We start from the raw sequence: 27,501 nt of genomic DNA on the forward strand, positions 1-27,501 counted from the left end.
CTCGTCCCTGAACCGCTCTCCCTATGGCCTTTGCCTGGTTTGTCGCTAGTGCCCTGTAGTCCTGTTGCTTGAGTTTGAGAATATGGAATTTATCAGGTGTGACGTCTATTTCTAAATACGCTTCCAGTCTCCCCACCTCTGCCAACTGTGCCACCAGCTCTTTGCGCTGTTCCTTCTTTTCACCAATATTAAAGGAAGGGCCTGTCCCCGTATCACTGTCTTGAATGCCTCCCAAAGCACCTGAGGAGACTCTACCGAGCCTTCATTGTCATTGAAATAATTCTCAACGGCATGAAGGAACTCACGTCGGATATGGGAATCACGTAGGTACCAAGGATTGATGGGGACCACACGTCGCACTTGCTGGTAGCCGAACACCAACTGGAGCCATACCGGCGAGTGATCTGAAATGCCCCTAGCAAGGTGTTTTATCTCCCCTATATGGGGAAGTTGGGATGTGGGTAAAAGAAAGTAGTCGATGCTGGATAAACTCCCGTGAGCCCCGGAATGGAAAGTATACTGTGAAGCCCTCCACCCATCTGCCAACCCCATGGATTCTAGAAAGTCAGGCAGCCAGCTTTGTGAACGAGGGAGCTCACGCGGAGGATGACGGTTCAGATCCCCAGAGATCACAGAGTTAAAGTCCCCTCCCATCACCAAGAGACCCTCCGGGATTTCTAACAGCAGCGTACCCAAGTCCCTAAACGTGGTTGCCTGGAGGCCCGGGGGTACATAAATCAAAAGGAAGGTTACAGGGTGGCCCTTCCATGTGCCCGAGACTCCAACATACCTTCCTCTAGCATCCGACCAAGTATCCTGCGCCACAAGGGGAAAGGATTTTTTCATCAATATACCAACCCCCCGGGAGCCCGCAGTAAAACCTGCATGGGCCTGCAAAACGTAACCCGCTCTTTGTAGTGCTCTGCATGTACTTCCAACTAGATGGGTTTATTGCAGCAGGACGATGTCAGGTGCCTGGCGCTTAATGCACTAAAGAACAACACTACGTTTAATCTTATCCCCCATCCCATTAACATTCCAACTCAACAATTTAACCCCACTGTCTCCTACTGGTGCCATATCCAAATATACTGTAATTCACTGAACACAATGCCACTCCCCCAATCAATGTGTCCTTAGCCGTTGCTGATGCAGTCAAAACTTCAAATAAACAAAGAAATAAACAAACCCACCAAACACCCTCCCACCCCGCTTCCCTGCCCTCTGGGCTTAGAACTGCCCATGAAAAACTTGCAGAGTGCCTGTCACCCCAGAAAGAAATCCAAGAAAGAAAAGAAAAGGCATGTGGGGGGTGGAGGGTGGGGCGGACAAAGAGTCCACCCCATCTCAGCCCAATAAGTCTATCATATACCCATACAAAACAAATAACACAGATCCATTTAAGTTCACTTACCGAACAACAACAGGACTAGAAGCCCCCACCCATTCCCTTCACCCAGCACACACTGCAAACCGTACAAGCCCAACCACTGGACGGGCGTCTTCTCAGGCCAGTTGGCTGTTATCAGTGCCCCCTCCACCTTGATCAGCCGGGCTTCTAGCTCCCCTGCTTTCGATCCAGTCTGCTGCTGCCTCGGGATGGTCGAAAAACCACACTCGCTCATCCGCCTCAATCCGGAGACGGGCAGGGAACAGCATGGAATATGTCATACCCTGATCTCTGAGGACACGCTTAATCGACATAAACAATCACCTTTGTCGCTGTACCCGTTGGGTGAAATCCAGAAAAAACGAAATGTCCGAGTTCTCATAGCGCAGGGGGGTGCCAGCTCTGGAGTTTTAAGGATAACATCTCTGTCGCGGAAATTCAGGAGCCACACCAACATGGGCCCCGGGGGAGCACCCGATTTGGGACGGCCGCCCGGGATCCTGTGGGCGCGTTCAACGACGAATAACTTACTGAGGCCTTTAGGTTGCAAGTGTTTAAGGATGAGGTCCTCCACAAAAGGTCTGGTGCTTGCCCCTCCGACTTCTCCAGAATCCCAAGGATGCGAAGATTGTTTCGACATAGGTGGCCTTCGTAGTCGTCCAATTTGAGGTCAGTAAATTTGCGAAAATCCTGGAGTTCCCTAATCGCTCCCTGGAGCTGTAACACATCATCTACCAGGCTGGCCATTGTAAGTTCCACTTGTTTGACCTTTTCGTTGAGCTTGCCCATGTCAGCCCAAATGAGGTTGACCTCAATAGCCACAGTGTCCAGAGAGGTCTTGACTCCAGTGATGGCGGCCATGACATCTTTAAGCAAGATTTCCTGCTCCTCCTCGCCCAGTCCCCCGGAACCAAAGTCCCTGGGCGCTCTGGCATGTTGCGCATCCTTAGGGATGGTATACCCGTCCAGTTTGTTGGACTGCGTAGTCTTGGATCTGCGGGCCCCTGTAGTCTTGGTGCGGTCTATCTTGACCTGCTCCGAACTGTTCTAGCTGGAAGATCTTCAGGAGCGGCAGGGCTTCACCGAGCAGGATGTCGAGGTCTCTCCTATGGATGGGCGAGGACGGCAGAAACAAGGACTGCGTAGGATGACCTTTACTATTGGAGGTGCGCCGCCGCCATTTACCGCTTCACGGCTGGTACTTTCACCTCGCATGCCACCATGTGCTCCACTGCCTCCCTGGCGCGTCACAATAGGACCCAGTCTCCGTCACTGCCACTGGCCCTACATCTCCCTCCCAGGTGCAGTCGGCAGTCTTCGCTTGAGTACTCCTGTGGGAAAGGTTGCGCAGCTATGCCCCATTCACAATGTCAGGCTTGGGTGGTGTTGTGGGCCCCAGCAAGAAAGAGGTATATTCAATCGCCCACCAGATACCTCCAGAGTAAGGATGGGGTCTCCACACACACCCGCATCCCCAGCTGGTCTCCCCTCCTGGCAAGTGAGCTCTCTATTAATATTCCCAGTGCAGGCAGCACTACAGTCTCTACTGGTGCGTAGGAACCAAGCACTTCAGGCAGCACTGGACCGCTCTAGTCTTCAGATTCTCCCCGCTCCGCCGGCTCGGGGTCTTACAGGCTGGAGCGGGGGGAGCGGACACCTCCTGCAGCTTAATTGTGCTCAGTCCGGGCTTGCAGTTTAGGTCCCCCACGGCTCACGAGACCGTGTTTGTGGCTCCTGGCGGTGCGCTGAGCTATCGTGCCACCGCCGTACTACAAAGGCCTGCCGAAGGCGTCCCACCGGGGGTAACAGCTGGTAGGGGGGCACGAGCTTTAGGCTTCGGTGCGAGCCACTGTACACCTGGGGAGAGTCAAAGTTACTCACGAAACGGGGGCAACAGAGAGCGTCAGTCTTCAGGGACGAGCCGCCGCCATCTTCCTTCTCGCGGCTGGCTCGCCCCGCCTCTCCCCGATCCACCTGACTTTCTGCAGCGCCGGAGCCCCCTCACAACTCCCCAGGCTCCGCGGCTGCTTCCGCCGTGCGCTGAGATCTTCTCCGCCCAGGCGGTTCGATTTTGCAGGTTCTCAACGTCGGCTCCTCGAGCCGCGGCACCACCGCTGGGAGCAAAGGGCCGATCGGAGCCTCTCACCTAGCTAGGCCACCACTTTACGCTCAGGCTTCGGGCCCTGTCGCAGGCCGAAGTGTCCGGGTGCGATATCTACGCAGCTGGACACACTCCGAACCCCGGAACCGACTGGATGGGCTCTGCAGACGTTCCGGTCATGAAGACTGTCGAGGGATATAGCGGATCACTTTCCAGGATAGATGTGGGCTAGGACGGAGGACGGAGACCCTTCACTGCACGGCCATCTTCAGCCGGTGCTTGGCCACGCCCCATTTTCTGATTAAGTTTGACATACCATCCTTGAAACTACAACACAAGAGTCAAATTGAAATGAAAGTAATCCACAAATGACACAGTAGTAATTCACAAGACATGTTAACAACGCTTCAAAACAGGTGCTGCCTAATGAGTTCATTCCTAGATGACGCAGAGCGAGAATTTACTGCATTGATAAATTAAGAAAGTAATTTACATTCCCCGATGGTAAATAGAGGAATAACAAAAAAAAGTACACCAGCTCCTTGGTTTTCTCAAGAATTGGTAGAAGCCTATGGTGAGGTAAACAAGAAAGGATTTAAACAAGGCATGATAGACTATAGATGTAAAGTATTAAGCAGTGGCAGCTGGTGACATTTGGAAGTGGTGAGGCGTAAAAAGATAATGATACTGCACCATAGCGAGCTTGCGTACCGAGCGAGCCCGAACCCCCTAAGGAGTGTTCGGGGGGATTTCCCCCCGAGAAACTTTTGAAAAAAGAGTGGACAAATGGTGCGTTTTTAAGCAAATTTGTGAAAGCAGGAAGGTTAATATAATTTTATCTGCAAGAACCCAGGCTGTCACCCTGGGACCTTTCCAGTCGGCTAAACTGTCTCTGCCTTGTGGGGTTCCTCAAGGCTCATCGCTGAGTCCGACACTTTTTAAAATTTATGTGTCGGACCTAGCCAAAGTCATAAAATCACACGGGATGAGCCTTACCTCATACGCAGATGACACTCAGTTAGTGCTTGCCATCAACAATGATGGAGAAAGGGTGGCAGAAGGCTTCCAAAAAGGCATGCTTGCAATTGGAGACTGGATGGCCTCCAATTGCCTTAAGCTTAACTCCGAGAAAACTGAGGTTGTCATTTTTGGAAAACTCTCTCCAGGCTGGTCTCCCGCCTGGTGGCCCTCTTCCTTTGGAGTTCTTCCTGAACCGGTCCCCAAGGTTAGGAACTTGGGAGTCATCTTCGATGAAAACCTCAACTTTGTTGCTCATGCTAATCAAATAGCAACAACAGCTTTTTATAAGCTGAGACTTATAAGAAAAATAATCCCGTTCCTACCAGATAGTGCCGGAAAAACCGTGGTAAGCACTCTGGTGTTGTCCGCACTGGATTATTGCAATGGCTTATTTGCCAATGCACAATCTCGGGTGGTTAACAAAATGCAAACAATACAAAACGCCGCAGCAAGACTGCTTTCCAGGACCCCCAAATTCAAGCCGATTGCCGAAACAATCCGTAAGTACCATTGGCTTACAATCAAAAATCGGATAAAATTCAAGACACTTTGCATAGGTTTCAAAGCTCTACACAAGCAGGGTCCACAGTTTTTTAAAGACCAGTTGACACTCTACTGTCCCCCCAGACAACTCAGATCCACAACAATGTATCAATTAGCAGTTCCTCGCACTAAAACAGTTTCCTGGGGAGACCGACGGTTCATGGTCACGGCAGCCAGACAATGGCTTCGATCAGGTCGAGTCATTCTCTCTTGCTATCCTGCAAAAGGCTAAAAACCTGGTTGTTCAACCAGTAATCCATCCAAGAACCAGCATCGGAGATCCACGTTCTGAGTCTTAGCGCCGAGACGCCCACGGGCATTTGTTCGCGCTTAATAAATATCAAAAATAAATAAATAAATAATAAAGCAATTGTGAAAGTGCAGTTATTACATTAATAAAGTGGTGTCATATAACATAGGTAGCTGCTTATTCAGCATAACCACAGAGCTTCATAACAGACTTTGAAACACAATGCATTGCTGAGTACCTCACAGATGTATTTTAATAACAAACAAATAAACAGGACGCAAACTAGCAGCATCTAAATAGAGTGTTCACTTTTTGTAATTAAAATCAGCACGTCTGTTTTTAATGGAAGCAAACTTTTCAATGACTTGAACATTGAAGTCTGAGTGTGTCCTTAAGAAACCGTCTACAGCATGCAATGTTCCAACCAAAAAACAAATTGGCTTTAGATAAAAATGGAAGCAGCAGGATGACACCAGAGGTAAAAATAAAAAAACACATGAGCTTGAAAAACTAGTTTTCACTTGCATCTGTTAACTAAACATGGGTTTAATTACAAATTACAAGCGGTATCCTTACTAACACCTTAGTGAGACATTTAACCCATGCTAAGGTTGCTGACTTTGGCCCATCATAATTCCTGAAGCATAATACACCACAGTGAACAGCCAGCTGGCCTATAATTGCTTACACTTTTTTATGGGACTAACTACAGATATGACATGTACCTCGGAGACCTCAACAATAAATGTAAAAATCTATGATTTGAGAGTTGCTTGTGCCTCACTTGAAAATCTGCTGTCCCATAAGTGCCAACCGTGATGTCACCTTGACTCTGGCTGGGACATCAGGGAATAAATGCCACGATGGTTCAAGAAGCAGAATGCTCTTTCAAGGCAGCAGAATGTCAATGTTTGACTATAGGCAGAGCACACTCAACCTTTCATACCCCGTAGGTAGGTAAAAGGAATATAAAAAAGTGTGTGTTCGGAACGTTTTAATTATAGTGCTTAGATACAGTAGAAGAGACGGATGAAGCACTGTACAATATCAAGTCATTATTCGTATTGTTAATATAGGTCTTAGGCATATGTTTCATACACCAGACCCAAACATATTCCTACATACAGCCCTCGTGAGGTCCATGTATGCTATGGTCAGTTTCTGTAACCATGCACACATGCTGGTCTCAGCCTTCACTTGATATGGGGCCGCAATAGTGGTAAAAACGGAATTCATCTTGTGCTGTGTTCAAGCCAAAACACCAGTCGACATTGCCAAGTATAAAAATAATGTCTCTAAATATTTATCTTAACTGTTCGCTGTCTTAGATGTACTGAATTGTAGTACAGAGTTATTTTCATCTAAGCTGCAACAGCACATGGATATTATATTTTCCATGCTCGTACGGTGTACTTTTGTCTGATCTGCAAACACTTTTGTTTAAATTAATAATCACTTTACTTCAAATCATGCATGAAATCGAAAGCAATCGGTAATAAATATCCCGACAGTGAACGATGGAGAGAGACACCCATCAATCAAAATCCCCAACTGTAATTTGGACCCTGGTATACCCGCAGCTTTATAATTACATTAACTATTGTGCATCTCAGAATGCTTGATGGGCCTACGTGCCTAGAATACCAGTCTGTTCCTCGGATGCCCACTCAAGGCGCCTCAGTAAGCGAGGTTTGAGTAACATGTTCAACTGCCCATTATGGGATGAGTGTGTTATTGTTGTGTTCTCTTGTTGTGGGATACTGTCTAGTACACACATCAGAACAGTGCTAGCTATTCAGGGTTTCTTAGACTCTGCCTTGTCGTGTACCGTGTGCATGACCCGCCTTGGAATGAGGCCCACAAGTGAAGCGGCGTGCAGCCTTGAAGAGACATTCTCACGTTGGCTCCTATTTTAACAGTGCAGAGGGCGGGATGTGTAGCTGGCCGCAGGGTGTACAGTTCCCCTCATCCTGAGTATCGCAACCAAAAATCACGGGGCCCTTGCAGAATGTGACGACGGGCCCTCGGCCTTTACAAACGGATCGGTTACAGGCCGAGGGACGCCTTTATATTGAGCCTGTCCGAAGTCTCCTAACTCTCATAGATATTCACTGGCATTGGGCATAACGGGAGCCCCATGATGACGGATTACCTCCATGTCACGCCCAGCCCACCCTCGGAAAGGCAGGTAACGCTCAATTGACTCGAAGGTTTGCCTACAACTAAACAGACTCAATATAAAGGCGTCCCTCGGCCTGTAACCGATCCGTTTGTAAAGGCGAACAATAACCGGCACGTCCGTTTTCATTTTCGTTGTGTCTGTCACTGTACCACCACCCACACCAACACTATAGATCTGACTAAAAAGCACCTCGCTTTACTAAGAGAAATGCAGTTGTGCTATGTCATATTTCGCACTTTTGTGGGACTCCTGAGTTTTGGCTTATTTAACACAGATAACGTGGGTACAGATGTTTAAATATTGCGCATTTCAATAATCATTGCTACTCGGACACAAGTTTCCAATTTTAAATGACTATAATAAGAAGAAAGAAATCCTGGCGCCGTACTGTAGCAAATATCACGCGGAGCTAGGCCCAGACAGCGAACGTATGTCAACGGGGGATTTATTGAATTAATTTATATATATATGCACACACCTTGCGTCGCTCGTAGAGGTCAGTAGTCAGTGTGTGTCACACACAGTCACTCACTGTCTGTCACAGTCTCGATGATTCTCGAACCACGATCTCACTCGAGTCGACTCCTCGGACTGCACGTGCTCTCCTGCAGAGAGGAGGATTGAATGTCCAGTCCATCCAATCACTGAATGGCTTAACACACACTAAGCCTACAGTCGTCACAGTGATTGGGCATTGACACTCGCTCCCATCCCTGCGGTGCAAGACTAGACTGGCAACCGCACACCACTACATGCTGCAGCACTGCAGCAGCCAATCCTGACGCTGCTCTCTTCAGAGGAGAGCTGCTCTCTGAAGAGAGCAGCGTCAGGATTGAAGTGAGCAAGAAATAAAACTACGCTCATTTTCGAACCACTGGGGTCTGTGGCTTCGGACATACCCCGTACTCAGACATGCTTGCTTTTGAAAGGCCATAGGGTTAGCAGCTACAGGAAAGGCAGCCGGTCAAACCCCACATGCGCAGTGCGCACTCACTGTGCCAGGCCAGCCCCGTGCAGCCCATAGTAACGACGGTGAGAGTGAGTAATTGCAAGCCAGGCTGGTTGTCACGTGATGTGATGACGTTGCGATCGGGCACAGCTTTTTTAAATTAATAAACAGGATTACTTGTATTTTAATTTGCAGCGGCGCGCTCAATTAATTGCCCAAATGTATTAGTGGGGCAACGCCCCACTGCCCAAATGGTGAAACCGCCACTGGTATTAAGGATAAAATTGGCGTATTACTCCAACAAGATTTCTGAAACCTCCAACACTCAGAAAGAGGTTTTTTAAATTATGAATGTGCTTTCTTTCGCCAGAAAGAGTTTCATAAAGGTCGACCCATTCACAATTTTTTATTGATAAAATAGTAGCAATCATATATGGTGTCAAAACGTAATTCAAGCAATCAGTAAGCAATTAAATCATTCATACTAGTCTATCTATATTTCAATCAATGGATATACTAAAAAGCTTGATGACAAAAGTTAATTATTGATCTACACTGGTCGCATGCCCCCCTACAGTTATGCCAAATATGGCTCTAGTAATTATGGAACTTTAATGACCATCCTCAATAACTCGCCCAGGGGGCTATTCTAAAATGTTTTTTAAAATGCTATCGCAATCCAATTATGAAACAGGGTGATTAACCAGAAATATTTTTAAAAAATACCACCCTATATCACTACTACCATATGCTGCGAAAATCTTAGAAGCCCATGTTGGCCAAACGATGTGCAATTAACTTCAAGCCTCCAACTATATTGACTCTCAGCAGACAGGCTTTCGCCTGGAGAATAACACAGAAACTGAGTAACTATCATTAACAGGTGATGAAACAATTGATATAGATAAAGGATTGGTATAAGCACTTGTATTACTGGGCTTATTGGCTGCCTTTGATAGAGTCGTGTAGCGGTGGCAGGACCTGGCGGCTCCCCATTATTCTGAGTGAAATCATTTTTAATAATCCAGGCACCAGCAGTTCAAGTCTCACCTTTCTTGGCAGGTGCTAAAAGGTGGAGTCCCTCAATTCACTTCTTTATCTCCCACTTTTAAATATATATGTTATAGCTTTAATAAATTAACTAGCAACAAGAGGCTACAGGTTGTATAATCATGCAGATGATAATCAGATATCCATCTGCTTAGATGGCAAAACATCTTCCCAGCTAGATTTACAAAACACATTGTATTTCATATGGTTTTTGTTGGGAAACAACCATTTGAAACTAAATGCATAAAAACAGTGGTAGTAGTCATGAACAACGAGCTCAACTGCTGGACTCATTTATACTGCCCACTGGAAATTGGCTCCACACCTATATCCAAGGTCTCTGCCAAAAGTCTGAGGGAGGGTGATAATAGATAGAAGTTCTTCTATGAAACCACAGATTGATGCTGTGGCTTCAAAACGGATATTACTTGCGAGAGTGATTAGGATGCTAACACCCTTTTTAGGTCTCGCCTATTCCATCCCGAAGGGATGTAAATGTAAATGTAGTAGTACTTGTATAGTGCACGAATCGACCCATGAGGGTATCTCGGTGCTTGTACGCATACCGGTGTGGAACCCTTCCTGGCTTTTCCCCGTGAAGTGCCCACTCCTGGGCACCTCCAAGGTGAAGCCAGGCATCCTAGCGTTGTTGGGGCCGTTGGGGGATGATAGGTGAGATTTATAGTAAGCAGACCTAAAAAGTCTACCCACTGCGGATCGCGTACAGTTCATGTGAGCCAGGCGCGTGCACAGGAATTTGCTCCCCATAACCCTCCCACAAAGCAAGATAAGCCAAGAACATCAAAACGACCGGACGCTTTGATTCCATTTGCCACCAGCCACTTCACCTGCTACAAATCGTTTCTCTCAAGCTGAGGGTGAAGTGCGAGCTGCACACGTGACTATCCGGCTCTTGGCGACACACTATTACCAAACGGCGCCTCAAGTGACGAACTGACTTTGGAGAGCTATAATACTCAAATTCGTTGCAGCCAAATGTAGGCATATATAAGATTACTCGTCATTTATGTAAGACGATTTTTGCATCTATTTAACACTTATTAAATAACCCCAAAAAATGACGCACAGTTTTAATACGAGGATGACGATTTTCAGTTTTCATTTTGCTGACACGCCGGTGGCTCTGCTTTACTTTTTGATGGCAGGTCGCAGCTCGACCGATTTAGGAAGGACGTTTGATGTTAGCCTCCCAAAACAGGGCTCCCGGTTCAGTCCTGATAAGCAACTGCAATGCCAGGGAACACGTTTAAAATAGTAGATCAATGTGCATTTACTATCTCCTTTGTATATATATTTTTTTCACTAAATGTAATGTGAGAAAGACATAATTCTACCTTTCAGCTGATTCTGCTTCCAGGCGAGTGGAGCCGGGACTCGCACACCAGTACGTAGGGCTGCCCAGCCCTTCATCCGCACAGAGTCGATTCAATAACAAATACCGTTTTCAAGTTGTTATGCAAGAGTGCAAAGACCACGAAAATATTCTGCAAAGTCTTTTTATAAACGAAATAACATGTTGCGCTTTAGTCGTTGCCCTTTCTTAGCATTCCATTGCACAAATGCACTATATCAATGTAAATATGCAGGAACAAACATATCCTGTCTCGTGAAGAAAGCGGGCAACTCAGAGCACACTTTCTTCTTGGCTGACTTGAAACGGGTGCCGAGTTTGAAATAGAATCGTTTTTTTTATTTGCCAAACATCACACGGGGCAAAAATCTGTTGAAATAAGCACTCCGCTACAAGGGAGTAGTACAGGGGACCAAATAGGAAAGTCAGAAATAATTATTTAAAAAATTGAAGTGCAAATATGCACACCGGCGCACGCCTGTGCAAATCTACCGAGCACGCTCGCGTAGAACAATGATTGAATGCAAACGGCATCTGCCACGGACACCTCCGCGATCACGGGGTCAGAGCCTTAAGAAAATTGTAATTTATTTTAAATCAAATCTGCGGAACAATGTTGATTGAAAGGATGCTTCTTTTATGACGACCTATGTTCTTTTTTAGTAGCATCGTGTATTGTACTGTGTGATGATTTTAAATAATTGTGATCAGTATTTTTTTACATATATGTTGCGATGTTATAAATACAAAAAACAAGGTTGTTCTAGCACCTGGCCGTTTGTAGATGCATCATAATACTATGGTTATTTTGTAGTGCATGGGGTACGTGGCTCTTGCTTGGAAAGGCACGGGGTACTCAAAGAGCACAAAGCAAGACAAGAACATCAAAGCGACCGCGGCAGCTCTGATTCCATTTGCCACCAGCCACTTCACGCGCTCCGCAGGTCATAAACAGTACCATCTGCTCGTGAACCGGAATGCTGGCATGGTTTCCCAGCCCCCCTCCCAGCGCTGCCTTTCCTCTTGCCGTTCTATGGTTTCCAATACGTCTTACTAAAACCTAGTTATCTATGCTGAAGGTTTTTTTTTTTTAGGGAACTTGTTTGCATGTTTTGACGTGGCTGAGTGGGAAACAAATCGTTTCTCTTTTATTGCAGTAGCAACCTTTCAAATATGTGTTCCTGCTATCCACGTGAGTTGGAAATTACATAAAACATGCTATTTCTGTAAGAAGGGCAGTGGTTAGGCTTCGACTCTAGATTTCTTCGCCCTCACTCTACCACTCTACCGCCCTCACTCTACCACTCTACCACCCTCACTCTACCGCCCTCACTCGACCACTCTACTGCCCTCACTCTACCGCCCTCACTCTACCACTCTACCGCCCTCACTCTACTGTCCTCACTCTACCACTCTACAGCCCTCACGCCAGAACTCTACTGCCCTCACTCTACCGCCCTCACTCTACCGCCCTCACTCTACCGCTCTACCGCCCTCACTCTAACGCACAAACTCAACCACTCTACCACCCTCACTCTACCGCCCTCACTCTACCGCCCTCACTCTACCACTCTACCGCCCTCACTCTACCACTCTACCGACCGCACTCTACCACTTTACCGCCCTCACTCTACCACCCTCATGCCCTCACTCTACCGCCCTCACTCTACCTATCGCCCTACTCACTCTATCGCCCTCACTCACTCTATTGCCCACACTCACTCTATCGCCCTCACTATCTATCTATCTATCTATCAATCTATCGCTCTCCCTCACTCTATCTATCGCCCTCCCTCCATCTATCGCCCTCCCTCTATCTATCGCCTTCCTTATCTATCTATCGCCCTCCCTCTATCTATCTATCGCCCTCCCTCTATCTATCTATCGCACTCACTCTATCTATCGCATCACCACAGCATCACTCAGAACCACCACAGCATCACTCAGGGGCACCACAACATCACTATGCGCTACCACAGCATCACTGAATGCCACAGCATCACTCGTCGCCACCACAGCATCAATCTGTGCAACCATTCAACAACAACTGGTTCAAATATGTTCTCTCAATGTTTCAAGCTTTATTACAAATGTCACAAAAAGATGTTATTATTTCACTTCTGTTCATGGATTTACGTCACAATAAAATACACTGAACATAATCTTCACAAAAGTTATTTACAAAAGTTTAAGCTATTGCCATTATAAATTACAATAACTTTTATTTAAGTATTAATTATTTAAAAAAATTAAAAGCCATTGTTTTTTGTAATATCAATACATCTAAGTCACGTAAATACAACACATATTGCATTACAAATGCTTTAGGTGTCACATTTACGAAAGTTAAAACTATTCGAATTGTAAATGACAAAGCTATTAATTTAGCTATTTTCAAAACCAACACATAAATACAAAATGTGTCTTTACAAGACCAATAGCTCAAGCTTTCCTAATGCGAGACCTATTGCATTGCAAATGCTTGTTGTATATGGAAGTACTAGAATGGCAATCATCGCTCTGATTTGTCCAGGCTAGATTGTGCAAACTCTACATATTTGGGACTCCCCAAATAATGCTTTACATAGACTATAAGTGGGTACAAGATGAAGTTCCACAATTCGTTTTCAAATTACCAAAGAGAGCCCACGTGATATCCGTCTTGGAACAGGTTCATTACTCCCAGTCCCAACTAAGCAAAGGATGCAAATCAAAACATGCTGCTTAACTTTCAAGGTTCTTACATGGAATGACACCACTGTTCGTGGCTAAGGAAATGACTGAATATATACCTACATGTATCTTACGATCACTATCAGCAAATTACTTAACAATACACAGACATGACAAACAAAGATCCGGAGGCCGAAGCTTCTCTGTGCAAGCGCCAGGACAATGAAACTCTCTCCTAGATCACTTATGCATGGAAACAGACTTCATGTTTTTTCAAATGCATTTGAAAACCTGGCTGTTTAAACAAGCTTACTGCTGCTTAAATAGACCTACTTACTGATTCTCACTCCACTCCGTGCTCTGTCAGACAGACTTATACATTCAGCACCAAGAAACCAGTGTTGTACATGTGCTATATCAGGAATTATTAACATTAAGTACCATGATGTGTGTGAATGTATGCTTGTGTGTTTTATTTGTAGGTGATAGAGTTAATTACACGATCCCGTTGACCTCAAACATTTCTCAACCTGTGTGTATGAAATGCAGAAATCTATAGGAGTTGTTCACATGCCTTCAGTTCAAACATTTCTTGGGCCTTTATATTCATCAGAAGCCAGACCCTCAGAAAAATCAGTTACAAGAATGGGGAATCTTAGAATGGTTACAATACAATTTAATTCAGGTTAACTGATGACCATGGCTCTGTCCTGGCACCTCCCATTCAGTCAGACTGATATTTTAATGAATTATGTAACATGTGTGGCGAGAAGTACTCAATAATCATAACTATCTCACAGAAGTCAATATATATTCTTTATAACCCTTTATTAATCAAACATGTACAAAAAGAGAAAGTATCTCTACTTTAATTTATTCCCAATACACATCACAAATTATTGTCCATTCTCAATCTTAAACATACAATAAGACGTTTATATACAGTTCATTCTGTAGGCATCAGCGTGCTTAATTTGCCTCTCTATAAAGTGAAATCTTCACATATTCTTTATTATTGTTCATTTGTAAAGCGCAACATTCACCTGGCAGGCATCTTGGCGCTTTCAGAGTACATCTGAGATGGTCAAATAAAGACTCGAGACATCGGTTCTTGGTTTATTTAGGCTAGAGCTAGGTTTTTAGGCTCTTTCTAAAACTAAATGGGTCTGTGTTTGATCTGAGGAAGCTGGCCAGCTTATTCCAGGCTTGTGCTGCCTTAATTTGAAAAGCTCCCCTCCAACCCTGGTTTTCCTAAACTTGGGCCCCTGCACTAGGTTAGCTGAAGATGATCTCAGCCTCCTTGCAGTTTTATAGTAGGTACATTTATCCTGTAGGTGTCTGGGTCCTGAACCATTTAGGGCCTTATGGACAATAGACATTGCTTTGAACGTGCCTCTCTCTTTCACTGGCAGCCAGTGGAGTTCCTTCAAGGTTTCATTAGCAGAATCAGACCATGATTTATTGAGGGCGCCACAACTTGTATTATATGTAATCTTTATAGTAGATAGTCTGGAATTCCCAGTAGAAGGGCCTTGCAGTAGTCAATCCTGCTTAGAATTGTACACTATGACTATGTACACTAGGTCACCAGCTTTCTAGCTGGCTGTGGAAGCAAGGGGACGATTTTTCTCAGGTTTCACACCAAGCCATGACAAGTGGCCTATGTTTTATTAACCTGAGATTCCATGGAGTGTTTCCTATCTATCTGCACTCCTAGATTTCGCACTGAATTTGCCGTACTAAGATCCATGGCCAAAAGTTATCTGAGAGTTGGCCAGGAACTTTATTGGGGGAGCAGCACAGGAACTCTGTTTTGCCTCCGTTAAATTGTAGTGTCTCGTTACTGAGCCAACTTGCCATTTCAGTAAGGCAGTTATGGAAGTTATTCAGCTGTTTTGGGTCCTGATTAACTGGGTATCATCTGCATGGTTTATGAAAGTTAACCCAAAGGATTTAATATGGGTTAGTAGGGGATGTAAAGACACATTAAATAGAATAGGGCTCCGTGCTGACCCCTGTGGCACTCCAGGCATCAGCTCTTAGAACTCTGATTGGGGGGAGAGAGATAGCTTGCCATCTCTCTGATAAATATGATTCAATCTATTTTAGGATGGTGCCTTCGAACCCAATCTCTTTTAGTCTGTCAAGTAGGATTCGGTGGTTGACAGTGTAGAACGCAACCGATCTAAAAAAAAAAAACAGGACTCTGATTTGCCCTCATCAACTGGCCTTCTTAACTCATCCGTTGCTATGATTAGCGCAGATTCTGTGACATGCGCTAGTCTAAAGCCCACCTGTTAGGGTTCACGTAGGTGATTAGATTGTAGAAAATTTGTCAATATTTTACCAGTATGCCTCTTTATAATCTTAACTGGGTAAAGGAGCTGTGAGATAGGTCGAAAGTTTCTAGGATCAGCCTAGGGTTTCTTCATCAAGGGGAGGACGAGAGCTTTCTTCCACTCTGCTGGAACCGACACTGTCGCAAGTGATTGGTTGCATATTTTCCATAAGGCTGTGAATAGTTAATTCCCCCTTTCTTTCCAGAGTTTATGTGGAGCCGGAGTAAATTGACATTGCTAGTCCCCTGAAATTCAGTTAATTTAATGAGGCTATTTCCGTCAGTTTTATATCAGGCTCCAACTACTGTCGAGTTATGTTGGGACTGTTTGGAGGACTTGTGGATAGGTCTATGCTTTTAGGGTTTTCCGTCTGCTTTGGGGGGGGGTTCTCTTTACTGATGTTTTTATGATTAGTTTCACTTTATTATGGAAGAAGTCTGACAGTTTATTACATAGTTCCTGTGTTTGTTCTACTATTTGTTTTGTGCAGTCTGGGTGAGCAAGTTCTTTAACGATCTTAAAAACCTTTTTTGGTTTACTTGCTGTAGTGGTAATTGTATTTGCTCTTCTGACTTCTATCTTATAATTTTTTAACAAATCTTTCAGTTGCTGCTTATCTTTATTTGTGAATGTTCTTCGCCATTGTCTTTCTTGTATTCTACACTCAGCCTTTCTATCCTTCTGGCTTCATCTTAGGGGAGAGGATGTGGTCTCACGCCTAGGCTGCCAACTTTGGTGCTGGGAAACCAAGGTTCGAGCCTCGGGTCGACTCCACATCCTGTGATTCTGTGCAAATCACTTAATCTCCCCGTGCCGACCAAAAAAATGAATGTGTTCTTTTGTAACGTAACTGGTGCTCGTGTAAAGCGCTCCAATACCTTCGGGTCGAGTTTGCGCTATATAAATCTGCGAAAGAAAAATACCCGATTGCATGGCTGGCGCTGGGCGCAGACAGATTTGTCTATGGCACGCCCGCTGCGCATTTGCACCAGCTAGCGGTCTAAATACCCCCATTCCTGTTTCTAACAAGAACAGCTAGACCGCTCACCTCGGCCATGCCAAAATGGCAGCCGTTAAGCAGATCTGGCAGAACAGCGCGGGGAAGAAGATAGAAGCGGTAGGTAGCCTTAAATGTTTCCCGCTCCCTTCTTTTCTCATTTTTGATTAGAACATCATTCAAATTAAGTTTAAAAACTACAGTTTAAAACACAATTCTCAACAATTTTGCGCAAGACAAGCCACCGATTTTGCCAATTTTCCTCGTATATACAATCCTCAATTTTACTTGCATTCATATATATATATATATATATCACTGTGATCAAGGGCATCCGCCCGAAACGCGTCAGTCCGCTGCGTGCTTTTTTGAAACTGGTGCAATAAAACATCTTGCCTTACTTTGGGATTCGCTGGTCTTTGTTCGCCACTGGTTGGAGGTTCAAGATCGTTTGTTTGGATTTATATATATATATGTATATATATATATATATATATATATATATATATATATATATATATATATATATAATATTATAAATATAATTGCGGTAAGAGAAAAATCTATTTTACACACTATTAAAACATTTTAATAATAAAATGCTTTTTGTTCTTTTTTGGAAGGTGTTGTATTACGAGCTGCTAGCAATACGAGAAGCATGCATCAGTCTGGAGAAGGATTACCAGCCAGGAATCACCTACATCGTGGTGCAAAAGCGTCACCATACAAGGCTATTCTGTGCTGACCGGACTGAGCGGGTATTTCATATTTGCCACATAATTGTTTTGCCGGCTCCTTGGCATTATCGATATACTGTGTTTGATTGCTCAGCCTGCATTCATCAGTGTTGTAGGGTAAAATATCTGCAGTTGAAAAAACACTGGTAGTAGAGAAAACAAGGGCAACACAAGTATGTCAAATAAGAACATGGGTAAGTACATAAAAGAGAGAGAGTGGCTCACCGTGGACTCATTTAGACTAAATGAGTCCATATTGAAGCACTCTCTCTCTATGACTAAATGATTTAGTACACTTTTGCAAGGCATTAATAAGCAGTTCAATTGCTAAGCACAATTTACCGTAAATTATGAGACTGGAGACTAGCCTGAAAGCAAAAAATGTTTTAATGGAATACATATAGCGAAAAGAAGCACAGCTAGGCACATTATTGTGAATTACACAACTCAATCTTCATCAGGACAAAACAGTGCAGTACACCTGCAAAGGTTCTGACTTCAGAGACCCAATCAGTATTGGTACCGCTATGAACCTCTAATTGCTAGGAGTAAGCACTCTACACTTCTAAAGTGTCATTTGACTATTCGTTTGATGCTTCTTAGGGGTCCTGTATTGTTTTGTTCTGATATCCCTTTCATTTAGTGAACGACTGGGCTGTGTAATTCATAATTACAGTCATATTTACATACCTATGTGTGCTACCGTGACCCAAGTCATTTGCTTTGTATATACACACTTATATTCACTGTTATAGTCGATAGTCACTATGCGTTCACTGTTGACACTCTAGTACCTGAATTACTGCCTTTGTGCTATTTTCTTCAGGATTGCATTAAAATATTTTTTGCTCTTAGTCTATCTCTGTTCTCATTGTACTTGGAAATTGAATCGCGTATTAATGTTTTGTAATAGTATACTAAATTAGCTCATAGTGAATCACTCTCTCCTACATGTAAAAAACAACACTTGCAACTCAAACATTTTGCTTCCAGTTTGGGAACATGATCCAAAAATCTGAAATGTCTTTCAATGCTTTATTGCTTTGTGCCTTTGCCCATCTCCCATTGTATGCCCAGTATTAATTAATACATTGCAATGAATGGCATCGTTTTAGGCCTGTAATATGTGTGTGTAAAACAATATGTTTACTAGTTGTCCTATTGTTGGTGTATTTTCATTTTTCAAGCACCTCTGCAGTGCAAGGACCATTTTCCTGCATGGGGAAGAAGAAGACTAAGCTGGTCTTTTAACTTATTTTCACCAGCACCATTTTGACACATATTCAAGACCTTCAGAGAAGAGGAATTCCAAACATCCTATATAAGATACAATTGTTTCCTGTTGGATACTTCTAACTGCATGTTTCTTCTCTTTTGAATTCCCCCAGATGCCAGACTGGGTCCCAAATGTTTCCTAGCATTTGCTCCCAAGCGCCAACATGTGGTGCCATCAGGCTCCGCGGCAGCCTCTCAGCGCCAGTATGAAGTCATATATACGTGCCATTCCTGTGCACTAACAACAGTTCAGTTTTTGTCTGCACTCCTTGACACAGATTTGGAGCGTCAGTCCCAAACATTTCTTGGTGTTTCACCAACCCCCTAATCGTTTTCCCAGACAGTGTGGTAGGGAAATGTTATCCCCAAAGACCACAGACTTCAAACCGTCTGGAGATTGCCAGAAGCAGTAGGCGGGTATGGGTCCACATGAAGTCTGACTGTGGTATCTAAGGTTTAAGCATCTCTTGAAGTCCTGCTGCAAATGCCCCCTTATTCACCCAAAGGCCACCAGGGTGTGGAAGTTCAAACTGCCGAGCACAAATAGGGCAGGTCACAATTCGAAAAACGAACCTCCTCCAGGTCCCAGTCATGCTCCCGATCACTGTCCTCAAGCAAGTCCAAGAGGAAGTCAAATAACAATTCTCAGCAAAAGCGCCAGAAGTCCAAATGGGACCCGTCTTTGTGCCATCACTTCAGTTCCTGGGAGAAGTCACATAGTTTGCTCTCAGAGAACTCAACTACAACCCTCTTGTCCTACTTGTGAAATACACAAAAGGTGATGGGATGCTGCTTGCAATAAGTCAAACCTTCACTCAGGGTAGCACTCCAACCCATTGTTCTTTTGGTCTCTATGCCACCTCAGTTTGGAACCAGCCATATGCAAATCAGTCTTGACCTTTTCTTCATGGGAACAGTCCAGAATGTACTGCCAAGCCAGGTCCACACTGAACCAAGATACAAGCAAACGAGGACGGGTTTCACCCTAGTTCTGGGCTCACCAGCTGGGTACAGCTTTGTTTCAATGACACACTGAACATGAGACCCACATCTGAGCATACCAATGCCACTTAGGACAGTACATGAAACATAGAAAAGGTGATTGGAGGGTGCTTGCAACAAGCCTAACCACTGGCAATTGCTCGGGGTAGCACTCCAATCCATTGTTATTTTTCTCACCATGCCACCTTACTTTGGGCCCAGTCATATGTGAATCACTCTTGACCCTGTTCCTCATGAAAACAGTCCAGCCTGAACTGCCATGTCAGATCCTCCCTGAACCAGAACTCAAGGAACTCTGGATCAGTTTCGCCTTCGTTATGGACTCGTCAGCCGGGTACAGCTTTGTTCAAATGACACAGTGAGCATGGTACCCATGTCTACCCACACCCATGCCACTTATGTTGGTAGATTAAACACACTAAAGGTGGTGGAAGGCTGCTTGCAATAAGTCTAACCACTGCCAATTACTTGGGTTGCACTCAAACTCATTGTTCTTTTGCTCACCAGGCTACCATTGTTACCCCAACTGCCAAGCCAAGTCCACCCTGACCTGGAACAAAAGCAACCCCGGACCGGGTTCGCCCTAGTTATGGGCTCATCAGCCGGGTACAGCTTTGTTCCAGTGACACAGTGAGCAAGAGACCCACGGCTGGGCTTTCCCATGCCACTTAGGGTGGTACATGAAGCACATTAAAGATGATGGGAGGCTGCTTGCAATAAGTGTAACTACTGGCAATCTTTCTGGATAGCACTGCAACCCATGGTACTCAGAGCCTACTCAAGTACTGATCCTGGCATCTCCCTAGACTGTCTTTGACACTGTAGCGGATAGAAGCCTTCAGGGACACGATTTTGCTATTTATTTGGATGAGGCTAGTTTCCGCTGGAGTGCCTTTGGGCCCTATGGAGTTGCAAGGATGGCCTTTCCTGGGGTCGACTGACCCCACTGAGGCTCCACTATCCCCCCACCCTCCCCCCACCCCCCTCTCCCCACCTTGTCTATCAAAGCCCTCCTGTGCAAAAGTCCTCATCGGGCTCACCAGCTCCAGTGCTGGCCTCAACTCAACTGGTGCCTATTCTGAACCTGAAGGTGATGTCTGTTTCTGATGTGGAGCAGATGATGGTCAGCACTAGGCCTGTTTCCTGCTTTCATTTTCTCCCCCATGGTTGTGGACAGCTGGTAGGAGGCATAATTAATTTTTACCTGTACAACTGCCATGTAATTGCAATTATCTGTTATCAGAGGATAATGCAGGTTGTTTAGCATGTTTACACCCTCCCTTTTACATACGCCCCCTGCTGTCCTACCTATTTTTGTACAGAGTTCAGCACTTCAAGCCTCCCTTTTTGCTCAGGAACACATGATGTTAAATCAGTGCTGACCAAAGGGGTTATAGAGAGAAGCCCTGAGACATGGAATGGCATGAGGAGTTGCTTTTGGTACTCTTTGGTGCCCAAAAAAGACAGAGAATTCCATTTCTAAACACCTTTCTTTCGGAAAGACAAGTTTAAGATGTTGACCCTGGCCCAGGTACTTTCCAATCTGGATCCAGGAGACTGCATGTTGTCCTTGAACTTGCAGGTTATGTACATTCATGGTGTGTGTCTATCTTGTAGTCTCACAGATGCTTCCTTCGGTTGGTGGGGTTGGAGCACTTTCAGCTTACCATTCTTCAGCCCTACGTCAGCACCCAGAGTTCTCACAAAACCTTACCCCAGCTCCCAGAGTGTTTACAAAGGTGATGGTATCTGGGATCCTTGTTTATCTGCACCCCAACGAGCTGTTGAAGGCAGGCTTGACACAGTCAGTTACAAACCACTCGTTGATAACTGCTGGGATTTTCCATCAACAAGCCAAAATCCCATCTGCAACCTACGAACCGAATTCCCTACTTAGGGGAAATCCTGGACATGTTGTGGCATTCAGGTTATGGTACTCATGTTTTGTATTCACTTCAGGGCTGCAGCACAGATAATTCTAAGGATTCTTGGCCTTCTGCATCCTGCATTCCTGCTCATTGGCACATGCAGGCGCAGCATGGATGTTGCCTTTCAGATACCAGTGGTGGCTGTTGAACACCAACCTGATCTGTGGCAGGCCGTTCTCCCTACGCCACCCAGAGCTCACAGTAGTAAAGGATTCATTATCGCTGGGCTGGTCACCTGGGAGAAGTGAAGATCAGGGGCTTTTGTTCCCATGTGAAGCAGAGGCACTACATAAGCCTTCTGAAGTTTCGTGTCATACAATTAGCTCTAAAGTCCCTCCTCCTATCCATTAAGGGGAAGCCTGTTCAGGTCTTGACTGACAACACCAACGCGATGTGGTACTCCAAGGAGCAGGGTGGTGTAGTGTTAGGGGTCCTGTGCCAGGAACCACTGCGACTCTGGAAGTGGCTCAAGTGAATCTTATGGGCGATCAGTCATTTGGAGGGGCTTACTAAATGCCAGGTCAGACAAATTCAGTAGGTCTCATCTGGTGAATCATGGACCATGTTTGCATCTGTAATTGCTTTCAGGGAGCTTTGCCCGGTGGTACATGCCTTGGGTAGATATTTTTGGGACCACCAAGATCTTGGCAGTGACGCTATTACTGAGCGCTGGAGTTTCCGCCTAGAGATTCCGTGGGAGACATATTTGGCTTGCTATGGGTCTCCATTCTCCTATGTGTCTTTCCACTTCTGCACTTCCCCCATCCCCCAAAGTAGGGACAAAACTCACGTCATCCTAATAGCTATAGTTTGGACCATGACAGTGTGGTAGTCTGGCTTACTGAGACTGAGCTTCGCCAGATGGAGCCGAGTCGGCACCGGACGAGGCCGGGTCGGCGCCGACCAAAGTCGCCTAGGCGCCGCCCCGATGCCGGATTGTTGACTCTTCTCCAGAGGCTTCTGGAGAGAGTCTGGCGTCGCCTCCACGTCCGGCGGCGCCGGATCTGTCCTTGCCTGTCCCCCCCTTAGAATTTGTGTACCCGGAAGGATCACGCCTCCTCAGGTGCCCCATCAGGACCCTCATTCGTCAATGGGGCTTCCTTCATTTGGGCCTTGGTCGCACCCTCAGTTTCTTGGTCAACCTCCTTGGGGTGGAAGACTTAGTTTACAGCCCTCACCTACGGATGAGTTGCTGTCCTCTTCCCGGAGGGCTACGGAGGCCGGTGCGGCGTTTCTTAGAGTGCTCTCCTTGGCCGCTCGTGTTCTAAGCATGGAACCTCCTTCGGTCCTCTTGCCTGTGGACCCTCTGCTAGATGTCCTCCACCACGGGACGGGGAATGTGAAGCCGCTTCTGCCCTTTGAAGCTTCTCTTTATGACGCCCTTTTAGGCTCCTGGGCTCGGCCAGCTTCCGGTGATCCAGTGGCTCGTTCTGTCTTGCACCGCCACCATCCTGCTCCACATGATCCAGTTTGCTTATTTGTTCACCCAGACGTGCAGGGTTTTGTTCTAATGCTTCCTCCCTCCCGGGAGTCCAGATGGCTAGAGTCGTGGGGTCGTAACATCTTCGCCTCCACTAGCGCTGCCCTTCGTTCACTGAATATAGTGTGTGTCCTGGCTCGGGCTACCTCTGCCCTGTGGGATTCTGCAGAGTCCTTCTTTCGGCCACTTCTGAAGGCGCTCGTGTTGACCTCCTTCATCTTCTCCGGGATGGCCGTGACCATGCTGAATTTACAATCCGCTCGGCCTTGGATACTGCTGATTCCTTATGCCGAGCTATGGCTGGTTCGGTTGCCTTGCGGTACCATGCTTGGTTGCGGGATAGCGTCTTCGCGGAGAATATCCGGGAGAGCCTTGTTGATCTACCCTTTGATGGGGTCCTATTGTTTGATGCCCACGCCGAATCAGCTGTTCAGCGCCTCCTTGAGGAGCTGTTTTGAAGGTATTGAGAAGTCTGTGAATGCGATTAAGGATGTGCAATGACCCACTGGGGTTAACATTTGACTTTTAATTTTTGGGCGGCACCGCAAACTCACTGAAGTAAGACCAACGCACTACAAATACCAGCAGGCCGTGATAAACACAGGTGCTTTGAACAATTGTTGGTGCATGCCCAGATGAATCCCAGGAGCACGAAACGCGTCGGCTTTGAATTAATTGTATTGCCATGCCTCTGACGATTCATAGACAGCCTTCAATAAAACTTTCAGCATAACCTACCTGTTGTGGGCCTTTCCGTATTGGGCAACCTTTGTGATTTTGTGATGGATATATATATATGTATGTATGTATGTATGTATGTATGTATATATATATATATATATATATATATATATATATATATATATATATATATATATATATATATATATATATATATATATATATATATATATATATATATACAGGTTGCCATGGGTACTCTTCTTCCTACATCTTCACCTCTCTTCGCTGCTGCGAGGTCTAGTCCTATGTCTCCATGTGTCAGGGAGCTTTTTTCAGTGCTGCACTCGGGATTGCCCTTGTCTACGCGGCAGGGTATCTTTCGGTACACTTAAGTGCACTTTGTTGCTTTTCCTGCATCTTCAGCAATAGGGTCCCTTTTGCATCCCACTCCCTGGGGTGGTTCCCCAGCTTTACACTGCTTCCATCTTGGTGTTCAAATACTGAATGATGTCTCTCTTTCTGGACAAGGGTTAATTTTCACTTCCATTCAGAAGATGTGGTCTAGAAATCTGAGATTTTTTCCTACATTTATACGCGTTCCTCTTAACAGCTCCTATTGGTACTCTGGTGCCTCTGCTGCCACTTTCTTCGGATGTGTCCCTTTCATTAGGTATCACCCTACACTATATCAGCTGTGCCTGCGGGACAGCTCTTCTGATGAGTTAGTTCTCACCTTAGTCTTCAAGCTGCCTGGTTGGGCAGTCCTAGGCTTATTTTCGCTACGCCACCTTGTTGTCTCTGTGGCTGTCTGCTCTGTGCATCTTTCAGTGGTGGCCCGCATCAGCGTGTTTCAAATTGTTACTGTTTGCCCCTGTCCCCCCTTTGGTGACTGGGTGTGCACTTGGCGTGCTTCTTGTTCCCGCCTGTACTTCTATGACATTGAGAGTTCAATAGTGCGTGCACAGCTATTAAGTTTTTCTTGAGTTCCTTAGGTTTTACGTGCTCCTGGGTATCACTTTCCAAACATAAAGTGTGTATGTTAAATACATAATAGTATCCCCATACACGTGGGGTATGTCCCCCGGGCACTGTATTCGTATCTCTGTGGTGAGATTTTTAGTACACAGAATTTCAGTTGGCTGATGTTATGTCCTGCGTCTATGAAGTGGTTAGCCACCGTAGATTGGAGGTTTTTGGTTCTTATGTTACTTTTATGTTCGTTTATATGAATTTGAATTTTTCTTTCAGTTTGTCCTACGTAGGTTTTCCAGCAGGGACATTTTAGTAGATATACTACATTGGATGTGTCGCATATGGCTGTCACTTGTAATTTGATTTTGTGTCCTTTCATCGGATGTGTTACATACAGGCCTGTGATGATGTTATTACAGTTGTTGCAGTTCCAGCAAGCTATGGTTCCCTTATGTGTGATATTGCTTTGTTTGAAGTCTGGCTTTTTATAATTTCTCCTAGATTCTTTGCTCTGGTATATGCGAAGGTAGGTTCTTGTTCAAAGATGTGATTGAAGTCTGGTTCCAACTATAGTGTGGGCCAGTGTTTTCTGATAATCCTTTTGTAGGTTGCACTCTTGGTGGAATATTTGGAAACTACGATTATGTGGTTTTGTGTGTTTTTTTCTTTAGGTGATATTAGTGTTTCTCTACTTATCGTTTTACATCGGTTACTGGCTTGATTAAGTATATGTTCAGGGTAGCCTCTTGCTTTGAATCGTTGTAACATCTCCTTAATGCGTGTCTCTCTGGTGTCTGGATTTGATACAATTCTTATCACTCTTAATAATTGAGTGTAGGGCATGTTATTTTTGAGTGAAGGTTTGATACTGAAGGGTATTATTTCTATCCGTTTCTTTTCTGTGTAGGTCTGTGTCGAATCCATCTTTGGTTTTGGTTATCCTTACGTCTAAGAAATTGATGGATTGTTCTTGGATTTCGAAGGTGAATTGGATCTTTTCATCTATCTGGCTAAGTTTGGCAATTTGATCACTAAGTTCCATGGATGTTCCATTCCATAAGATGAAGATGTTGTCTATGTATCTTACAAATAGTTTCAAGTGTGTTTGCCATTCTGGTACTGACAATATGTGTTGTTCTTCAAAGTTCCCCATGAAAATATTCGCTTATGTGGGGGCAGCACAATTGCCCATAGAAGTGTCAGTCTTTTGTAGAAACCAGGTGATTTTCCATTTAAAATAGCTGTGGAGTAGTGTTTACTGTAATAATTCCATTAGGAAAACTTGGAGATCTTCATCGTAGTCACTTTGTAATAAAGCTTGTTCCATGGACTCTATGCCCAGTTGGTGTGGTATGGATGTGTACAGCGATTTTACATCCACCGTGCATAGTAATGTAGTCTTGTCCTGTTTATTGGCTAGGTTGTTGATTTTGATTAGAAAATCTGTGGTGTCTTTGATGTAGGTTTTTAATTCAGAAACATCAACCAACCGTTCACTAGTTGAAATAGCGATACATGAACTAGACTAAAGACAAGCATGACCCGTTTTTAACACAAAAAATGGTTGCACCGATACCACACACACCGGATATCATTACAACATAGACACGATCTCATACACCTTCAGGTTTCACAGTGCACTCACCCATTTTATTTGCATTATCTTTCTGGACCCCGTGGTCCTTGTATATTGAGTAGCACTTACTTTTCATTGTAGATATTCCCCAGATGAATGCCGCTTAGGCCGAAATGCAATGGGATATTGAAAGTCAAATATAACATGACATATGCAAGTTGCATTATGGAAGATGAAGTACAATTTCCCTAGGATGAAAAATAAACATCAAAATTGAAACCAAAAGAAAAGTGTGACAACAACTTTATTGAACTGGATACAAATCTCACCCTAGAGATACGAATACAGTGCCCTGGGGACATACCCCACTTGTGTGGGGATGCTATTATACTTCTAGGACATTGCTCAGTTTCTACCTCTTGGCCTTTGGTTCCTGGCTGTAGCCTCTCCGGCCTTCCCTCCGTGGGCTAACCTGGTAGGCTCTGGTTGCATCTCTTCATGTTTTCCTCAACCTATGGTTGGTGTTCACATAGTGCGCCATTAAGCTGAGAGTGGTCCTTCTTCCTCCTTCGTTCGGGACTCTCTCTCTCCCTCTTTTGTTCTGGTATATAGCTGGTGCCAATTCTACATCTCATACTTATACTGGTATGGTGTAGCACCATTCTGGCATTTTTGGGACTCCTTGCCTCCCGTTATCTTTTGCTCTTCCGAGATAATTGGGTTGCTGTCTGGCTGTCCCACCACAGCCTTCCCCATTGTCCGTCACTCTGTTGCCGGCTCACTGCTTGGGCACTTTCTGTTGTTCTGTCGCAGATCCACCTCCCCCTTGGGGTATGGATGTGGTATCTATTCTAAGTTAAGGAATCTGCGGCTAGATGTCTCTATCAGATGTACGAGTTACTTACCTTCGGTAACGATGTTTCTGGTAGAGACGTTGTCTAGCCGCAGATTCCTTAAAGCCCACCCTTCCTCCCTGTTCTG

At 45.0% G+C, this 27,501-nt stretch overlaps 1 protein-coding gene across 1 annotated transcript in view; it reads left to right on the forward strand.

The window, feature by feature from the left end:
• The window catches only part of LOC144823032 (protein argonaute-3), a 1,185,091-nt gene that overhangs the window by 1,077,060 nt on the left and 80,530 nt on the right, over positions 1–27,501 (forward strand). Inside the window, exon 16 of the mRNA XM_078681169.1 lies at positions 17,490–17,624. Within this exon, the coding sequence (XP_078537295.1) occupies positions 17,490–17,624 (135 nt within the window). The remainder of the gene's footprint in view (positions 1–17,489; positions 17,625–27,501) is intronic.

Source organism: Lissotriton helveticus, chromosome 3_1, assembly GCF_964261635.1.
Source record: "Lissotriton helveticus chromosome 3_1, aLisHel1.1, whole genome shotgun sequence".
Lineage (NCBI taxonomy): Eukaryota > Metazoa > Chordata > Amphibia > Caudata > Salamandridae > Lissotriton > Lissotriton helveticus.